The sequence below is a fragment of the Myxocyprinus asiaticus genome, chromosome 27, assembly GCF_019703515.2.
Source record: "Myxocyprinus asiaticus isolate MX2 ecotype Aquarium Trade chromosome 27, UBuf_Myxa_2, whole genome shotgun sequence".
NCBI lineage: Eukaryota > Metazoa > Chordata > Actinopteri > Cypriniformes > Catostomidae > Myxocyprinus > Myxocyprinus asiaticus.
In genome coordinates this window covers 43,042,212-43,050,206 of record NC_059370.1, presented here as the reverse complement: position 1 = coordinate 43,050,206, position 7,995 = coordinate 43,042,212, and the positions used below count along the sequence as shown (strand labels likewise).

Here is a 7,995-nt window from a genome sequence, read left to right as displayed (position 1 = left end):
TGTTAAAAGCTTTGTCGATTATAAACAGGAACGATGTAGCTTTATCGCGTCGCTTTCTTACAGAGACATGGTATAATCCCATTTGCATGTCGAATTAACATGTTTAGAAAGGTTTATACATCTGTAACATCTTAAGTTCAGTATCTATGCGACTAAGCACTTCTTCACTGCGCACGCTCACACTTCTGACAGCTGCACGAGAGAGAGAAAGGGAGAGACAGAGAGGATTTACAGTTTGATACAAAAACAAGTTTATTGATTTGATTTGTTCATCTGTATCTATTGGTTTACTAATACAGAGACTCATTTGCAGCTGCACTGTAAAGTGAAGAAAAGTGTGCGGGAATTTCCCTCTTTATGAACGTGGAAATTGTGGGAATTATTAAAATTGTGCACAATAGCCGCAATCCCGCGCCGAATTTCAGGCTCTGCAAACTGTTTTATATTAAAATATTAAAGTTGCCCTGGTTCCCCTCCTTTATAATTTCATTATACAAAAAAAAAAAAAAAAAATCATCATATACAGTCATGGGAAAAAGAAAGTACACCCTCCTTGAATTCTGTGGTTTTACTTATCAGGACATAATATAAAAATCATCTGGTCCATAGCAGGTCTTAAAATTAGGCAAATACAACCTCAGATGAACAACAACACATGACATGTTACACCGTGTCATGATTTATTTAACAAACATAAAGCCAAAATGGAGAAGCCATGTGTGAAAAACTAAGTACACCCTTACTGCTTCCATAGGAATTAAGAGGCTAAGTAGTAGCCAGGTGCTGCTAATCAAATGCCCTTGATTAATTGATCATTAGCAAGTGTGACCACCTCTATAAAAGCTGACGTTTTAGCAGTTTGCTGGTCTGGAGCATTCAGGTGTGTGTTAACACAATGCCAAGGAGGAGAGACATCAGCAATGATCTTAGAGAAGCAATTGTTGCTGCCCATCAATCTGGGAAGGGTTATAAGGCCATTTCCAACCAATTTAAAGTCCATCATTCTACAGTGAGAAAGATTAAAACATTCAAGACAGTTGCCAATCTTCTCAGGAGTGGACGGACCAGCAAATTCACCCCAAGGTCAGACCGTGCAATGCTCAGAGAAATTGCAAAAAAACCCAAGAGTTACATCTCAGACGCTACAGGCCTCAGTTAGCATGTTAAATGTTAAAGTTCATGACAGTACAATTAGAAAAAGACTGAGCAAGTATGGCTTGTTTGGAAGGGTTGCCAGGAGAAAGCCTCTTCTCTCTAAAAAGAACATGGCAGCACGGCTTAGGTTTGCAAAGTTGCATCTGAACAAACCACTGGAACAATGTCCTTTGGACAGGCGAGAACAAAGTGGAGATGTTTGGCCATAATGCACAGCGCCACGTTTGGCGAAAACCAAACGCAGCATATCAGCACAAACACCTCATACCAACTGTCAAGCACGGATGATTTGGGCTTGTTTTGCAGCCACAGGACCTGGGTACCTTGCAGTCATTCAGTCAATCATGAACTCCTCTGTATACCAAAGTATTCTAGAGTCAAATGTGAGGCCATCTGTCTGACAGCTAAAGCTTGACCGAAATTGGGTCATGCAACAGGACAATGATCCCAAGCACACCAGCAATCTACAACAGAATGGCTGAAAAAGAAAAGAATCAAGGTGTTGCAATGGCCCAGTCAAAGTCCAGACCTCAACCCGATTGAAATGCTGGGGCGGGACCATAAGAGAGCTGTGCATAAACAAATGCCCGCAAACCTCAATGAACTGAAGCAACGTTGTAAAGAAGAGTGGGCCAAAATTCCTCCACAATGATGTGAGAGACTGATAAAGTCATACAGAAAACGATTACTTGAAGTTATTGCTGCTAAAGTTCGTTCTACAAGCTATTGAATCATAAGGTGTACTTAGTTTTTCACACATGGATTCTACATTTTGGCTTTATTTTTGTTAAATAAATCATGACATGGTGTAATATGTCATGTGTTGTTGTTCATCTGAGGTTGTATTTACCTAATTTTAAGACCTGCTAAGGACCAGATGATTTTTATTATGTCCTGATATATAAAACCACAGAATTCAAGGAGGGTGTACTTTCTTTTTCCCATGACTGTACTTCAAGTCAGGCCAAATCAAAGGTCATCTTTGGCCTGTGGGCCCTAGTTTGGGCATCTCTACATTAAAGGTATATAAGTTATCGTAAAAATTAATTCACCTATGGAGAAAATTAATGCACAAAAATAAAATACCCTTTTTTCTGACGAACTGTGCACTGATGATTCTGATTGCCGCTGGACTGATTTAAGTACATTATCCAATGCAAGTGAAAATATTACTGTAAAACACATGATCGCCTATAATAAATAACATACAGAAAAATAACATTTAGTGAGTCAACTGTGTGTTTTAGTGGTTGTGGCTTTTGCCATTTTATATATGCTATTTTAATATGTCTGCTTTCTATAAACATAGGACACAGAGAGAGAGAGAGAGAGAGAGAGAGAGAGAGAGAGAGCTGTCAGTCTTAGTGTTGACTGGGTCTGGATGATATCTGTCCCTGCCAGAATATCTCCTGAGGGTAGAGCACTTAAAAGGAAACAATGTAAATACAACTTCTCACACTTTCAACACCAGGAAGTGGAATCACACCATAGCCACACAAACTCGCACACATATCCTGTTAAATCCAGAGGCGTGATGCACTATGGTTCCCTGTGGGGATGTACAAAAAAAAAAAAAAAAAAAAAAAAACAGAGCTGAACACACACACACACATGCACTCACACACTCACGCACTAACACACTAACACACTAACACACTAACACACTCTCTCACACACACACACTCACTCACTCACTAACACACTAACACACTCTCTCTCTCTCTCTCACACACACACACACACACACACACACACACTCACACTGGACTGTGTCTGTGTTTTGTCTCAGGACTCCACATGGATCTCTGTGTAACATCTGTATCATAGAAAATCACATTACTGGAGAGTTATAGAGCATAGACTCTAAGTGTGTGTTTCTATGTTTAATGCAGCACTCATGGCCTACAGTCACACAACCAAATTAATTCTCAGAAAATTGAATGTCAGAGGTACAGAACGGGAATTGCTCAGTCAATGTATTTGTGTGTTAGTGTGTATGCACATCTTTATATGGCCTCACATCTCTTCTTGATGCAGTGCTCATTGCCTGCAGTTTTAAGGCAAAATGCAAAGTGTGTGTGTGTGTGTGTGTGTGTGTGTGTGTGTGTGTGTGTGTGTGTGTGTGAAGCAGCAAAGGGAATGATTTTTTACATGCATGTGTATGCATACTGGGTTCTCATTTAAGTTCTTAGTGCTTGTTTTTTATGAAAATGGATGGAAGCTTTGTAATGTTTGATGCGTGTGTCTGCATGTGTTTACAAATGGTATTGTCCTTAAACAGTGTGTGTGTGTGTGTGTGTGTGTGTGTGTGTGTGTGTCCTTTTGTTCTGTTTGACATGTGGAAATAAAATCAAAGCGATAAACTCATCACACACACACACACACACGCGCACACAGATACACACATTCAAATGTGTGAGCTCCCCCATAGGTCTTTGCTCACACATAAAACAAACAAACATGGGCAGTTTTGTAAACAGCACCATTATTTCTTTTTTTTCCCCACATGACAGTGTGTCTAAGCTGCACACGTAGAGGAGACTGGGGCTAGATGTCACAGGGGATATATAAGGTTTTGGTAAAAAAAAAACCAACAACAAAAAAAACACTATTTTGGCATTAACAGCAATTGGGGCATGTTGTCACAGAAGGTCAGTGTGTATACATGAACTGTATGTTTCTTCCTGGGTAATATCTGTGAAAATATTCAAAAGATTTTTTGTAGCCAAGACTTTAAGATATGTGCCTATACTGAAATTGGCTTTCAAAAATAAACCTACCCTGAAAAAGAGTGATTTTACTAGCACCAGTTCCCCCCATTATAGGCTAGTCTTCACTGTTTTTCCAAACATCAAGCATTAAATGTGCAAAATAACAGAAGTTGCATGACTGTTACTGTCATAGTTTCATACTACTGAACACTAAACATGCTTCAGCGAATGCAGATCTTTCATTTCAGTCTTTCATACCTTTAATGAGCGTTCCGGTGACCAGTTTGCTCACAGACACAGCAAACTTCACTAACCCATGTTTGCAACGTCTGGCACAGCCCAACATCCTCGATATCAGCAGGGGTGACTCAGGGTCAGCTAGTCCAAAGCGAGTCTATAACTCAGGAGCAAAGTCAAGAAGAGACTGGACAGTCAAACATGTCCATAAGCAAGGAGAACCACTTAATCTGAAGATTGAACAACCAACTGCAGGTAAACAAAACTAAAATAGCAAATCCTAACAATCTGGACTGAAAAGACTTTGATGAAAAGAGTTTGACAGTCTTTACATTGTCTTCTACAGCAAGTAATCCTTCACCTCTTCTCTCTTCTTTCTCCAGAGAGGTCGGTTTCAACTTCGATGCTTAGATAAAACTACACTGAATGAATCTACTGCTCCAGTGAAAAGACTCCATATGAACTTTCAGAAAACATGAACTTCCTGTCCGGTTTACCCTGAAGAAAAAGGACAGGAAATGGAATGAATAATTGAAGAATGACAGAGGCGCACTGATGAAGTATACAGCAAGCGAACTGACGCACGCAGCCTGAATTCATCTGCTTTTATTCCCACAGTCAGCCTCTCTCTCTCTCTCTCTCTCTCTCTCATTTTACACATTCAGCACTGTTGTGTGGACAGTTCCTCCGAGGCAACGAAGCTGAATCCCCTCCTTCTCACTCTCTATCTTTTTTCTTTCTTTCTTTCTTTAACCCTCCTATTGCATTCTGAACCTGTATCCACGGGTCAATTTTGACCCGGTGGAATTTAAGTTTAGCTTTAAATCATTCATAATCATTCATCACCTAAAACTACATTGTAAGTCATTTATAACTTCTTAACTGTTCATACATGTAAAAAGATTGATATTTTTAGCATGTTAACTGACAAATATAAAAGTTATTAATTAATGTCTTTTTTTTTTTTGAAATAATAAAAAAAAATTAATTCTTTGACATTACAAAATATACATTAACTACATCAAAACCAGTGTGATACATGTGAAGACATATTTTAATCAACATTTATGTGAAATTGTATTTAAATATAACATAATATAAAATTTATATTAACATCTGATGTGAGAATTTCATAACTGCTCATTACAACTTGGTGGTTAAAATGTATGAAACCAGCATATTATTTTTCAACTAAACATCATTAAAACAACTGTACAACTCAAGAATACAATACAGCAATGTCTATTCTATTTACGCTCATGAACTGCTGAAAGTTATTGTGTGAGTATGCTGTAAGCTGGTTCTGCATCAGAGTGTATGGGAAACATTCGAAATGCAAGTTAAATTGTTTATAAGAAAAAATATAATTCATACATTTACAAAAAAATCTACATAACGTCATGTAAAGCTACAGTTGATGCCCGGATCAAAATTGACCCGCAAACACAAAAGCTGTAAAAAATATATATATAAATAAATACATACATACAATTTAATGGTTATATATATAGTTTTATATATGAAGCCAAAGAAAGGATAAAGAAACAGAGAGACAGACAGACAGACAGACAGAAAGAAAGAGAGAGAGAGAGAAAGAGACAGACAGACAGAAAGAAATAAAGAAACAGAGACAGACAGAAAGAAAGAAAGAAAGAAAGAAAGAAAACAGAGACAGACAGACAGAAAGAAACAGAGAGACAGACAGAAAGAAAGAAAAAAGAAAGAAAGAAACAGAGACAGAAAGAAAGAAAAAGAAACAGAGACAGACAGAAAGAAAGAAAGAGACAGACAGACAGAAAGAAAGAAAGAAAGAGACAGACAGACAGAAAGATACAGACAGACAGACAGAAAGAAAGAAAGAAAGAAAGAAAGAAAGAGAGATACAGAAAGAAAGAAAGAGAGATACAGACAGACAGACAGAAAGAAAGAAAGAAAGAAAGAAAGAGAGATACAGACAGAAAGAAAGAAACAGAGAGACAGACAGAAAGAAAGAAAAAAGAAAGAAAGAAACAGAGAGACAGACAGAAAGAAAAAGAAACAGAGAGACAGACAGAAAGAAAGAAACAGACAGACAGACAGACAGACAGACAGACAGACAGAAAGAAAGAAAGAAAGAAAGAAGAGACAGACAGACAGAAAGAAACAGACAGACAGACAGAAAGAAAGAAAGAAAGAAAGAAGAGACAGACAGACAGAAAGAAACAGACAGACAGACAGAAAGAAAGAAAGAAAGAAAGAAAGAAAGAAAGAAGAGACAGACAGACAGAAAGAAACAGACAGACAGACAGAAAGAAAGAAAGAAAGAAAGAAAGAAGAGACAGACAGACAGAAAGAAACAGACAGACAGAAAGAAAGAAAGAGACAGACAGACAGACAGAAAGAAAGAAAGAAAGAAGAGACAGACAGACAGAAAGAAACAGACAGACAGAAAGAAAAAGAAACAGACAGACAGACAGAAAGAAAGAAAGAAAGAATGAATGAATGAATGAATGAAAGAAAGAGACAGACAGACAGACAGAAAGAAACAGAAAGACAGGCAGAAAGAAAGAAAGAAAGAAAGAAAGAAAGAAAGAAAGGAGACAGACAGAAAGAAGAGACAGACAGACAGAAAGAAAGAAAGAAAGAAAGAAACAGACAGACAGACAGAGACAGACAGACAGACAGAAAGAAAGAAACAGACAGACAGACAGAAAGAAAGAAAGAAAGAAAGAAAGAAACAGACAGACAGACAGAGACAGACAGACAGACAGAAAGAAAGAAACAGACAGACAGACAGACAGACAGAAAGAAAGAAATAAACAGACAGACAGAAAGAAAAAGAAACAGACAGAAAGAAAGAAAGAAGAGACAGACAGAAAGAAAGAAAGAATGAATGAATGAAAGAAAGAGACAGACAGACAGGCAGAAAGAAAGAAAGAAAGAAAGAAAGAAAGAAAGAAAGGAGACAGACAGAAAGAAGAGACAGACAGACAGAAAGAAAGAAAGAAAGAAACAGACAGACAGACAGAGACAGACAGACAGACAGACAGAAAGAAAGAAACAGACAGACAGACAGACAGACAGACAGAAAGAAGGAAATAAACAGACAGACAGACAGAAAGAAAGAAAAAGAAACAGACAGAAAGAAAGAAAGAGAGACAGACAGAAAGAAAGAAAGAAAGAAAGAAAGAAAGAAAGAAAGAAAGAAAGAAAGAAAGAAATCTGTCCAAAGATTGGTCTTTAAGAAAATGCAAATAATGTGCAGTAAAATAAGATGCATTTTTAACATTTAAGTTGAAAGGAGACATAAAAGAGAAGAATAAAAAGATAAGCAAGCTGCTGTTATATAAACCTACAACAAAAGATAAATGGAGAAACTGGAGAATTATGAGATTTGCATAAATACACTGACGTCACATGTGAAGTGTTTGATATAGAAGTTTATGAGTTTGTTTACACTGTAATGGATTATGAGGAAAATGATTCACTGTGTGAAGAATTATCACATACCTGCTTATCACCCATGTGATTAAAAAAAAATATTGAATAGATACAGGAGCGTGTTTTTGTGTGTGTGCCCGTGGGAAGTGTGCGACAGATTTTAACATGTCTCTAAATTTACCATCAGTTCATGAGATAAACAGATAGACAGAAAACAAAAGCCTGTAGGGAGAGAGAGAACAAAAGACAACAAAACCTTCTGTTTGAGCACCATATCACTCACAAACAGAGAGAGAAGAGGAAAGAATCAATGAAAATATGTTTCAATCATAGTCTGATAAACGGATAAATCTCATGAAAAAAGCCCAGGTCAAACTTCACCCCAAAATCAAAAGAAGAATTGACATTTTGCATAAAAAAAATGAAGCCTTTTTGTAGGACCATTAAGAGTTTGCATTGTGACATTATTTTC

General features: G+C 37.2%; 1 protein-coding gene across 1 annotated transcript in view; it reads right to left on the bottom strand.

The window, feature by feature from the left end:
* The window catches only part of LOC127418111 (Kv channel-interacting protein 1-like), a 57,131-nt gene extending 52,791 nt beyond the window's left edge, over nt 1–4,340 (bottom strand). The window contains exon 1 of the mRNA XM_051658502.1: nt 4,125–4,340. Coding sequence (XP_051514462.1) covers nt 4,125–4,212 — 88 coding nt within the window. The 5' untranslated portion in view covers nt 4,213–4,340. The remainder of the gene's footprint in view (nt 1–4,124) is intronic.
* Between the last annotated feature and the right edge of the window lie 3,655 nt (nt 4,341–7,995).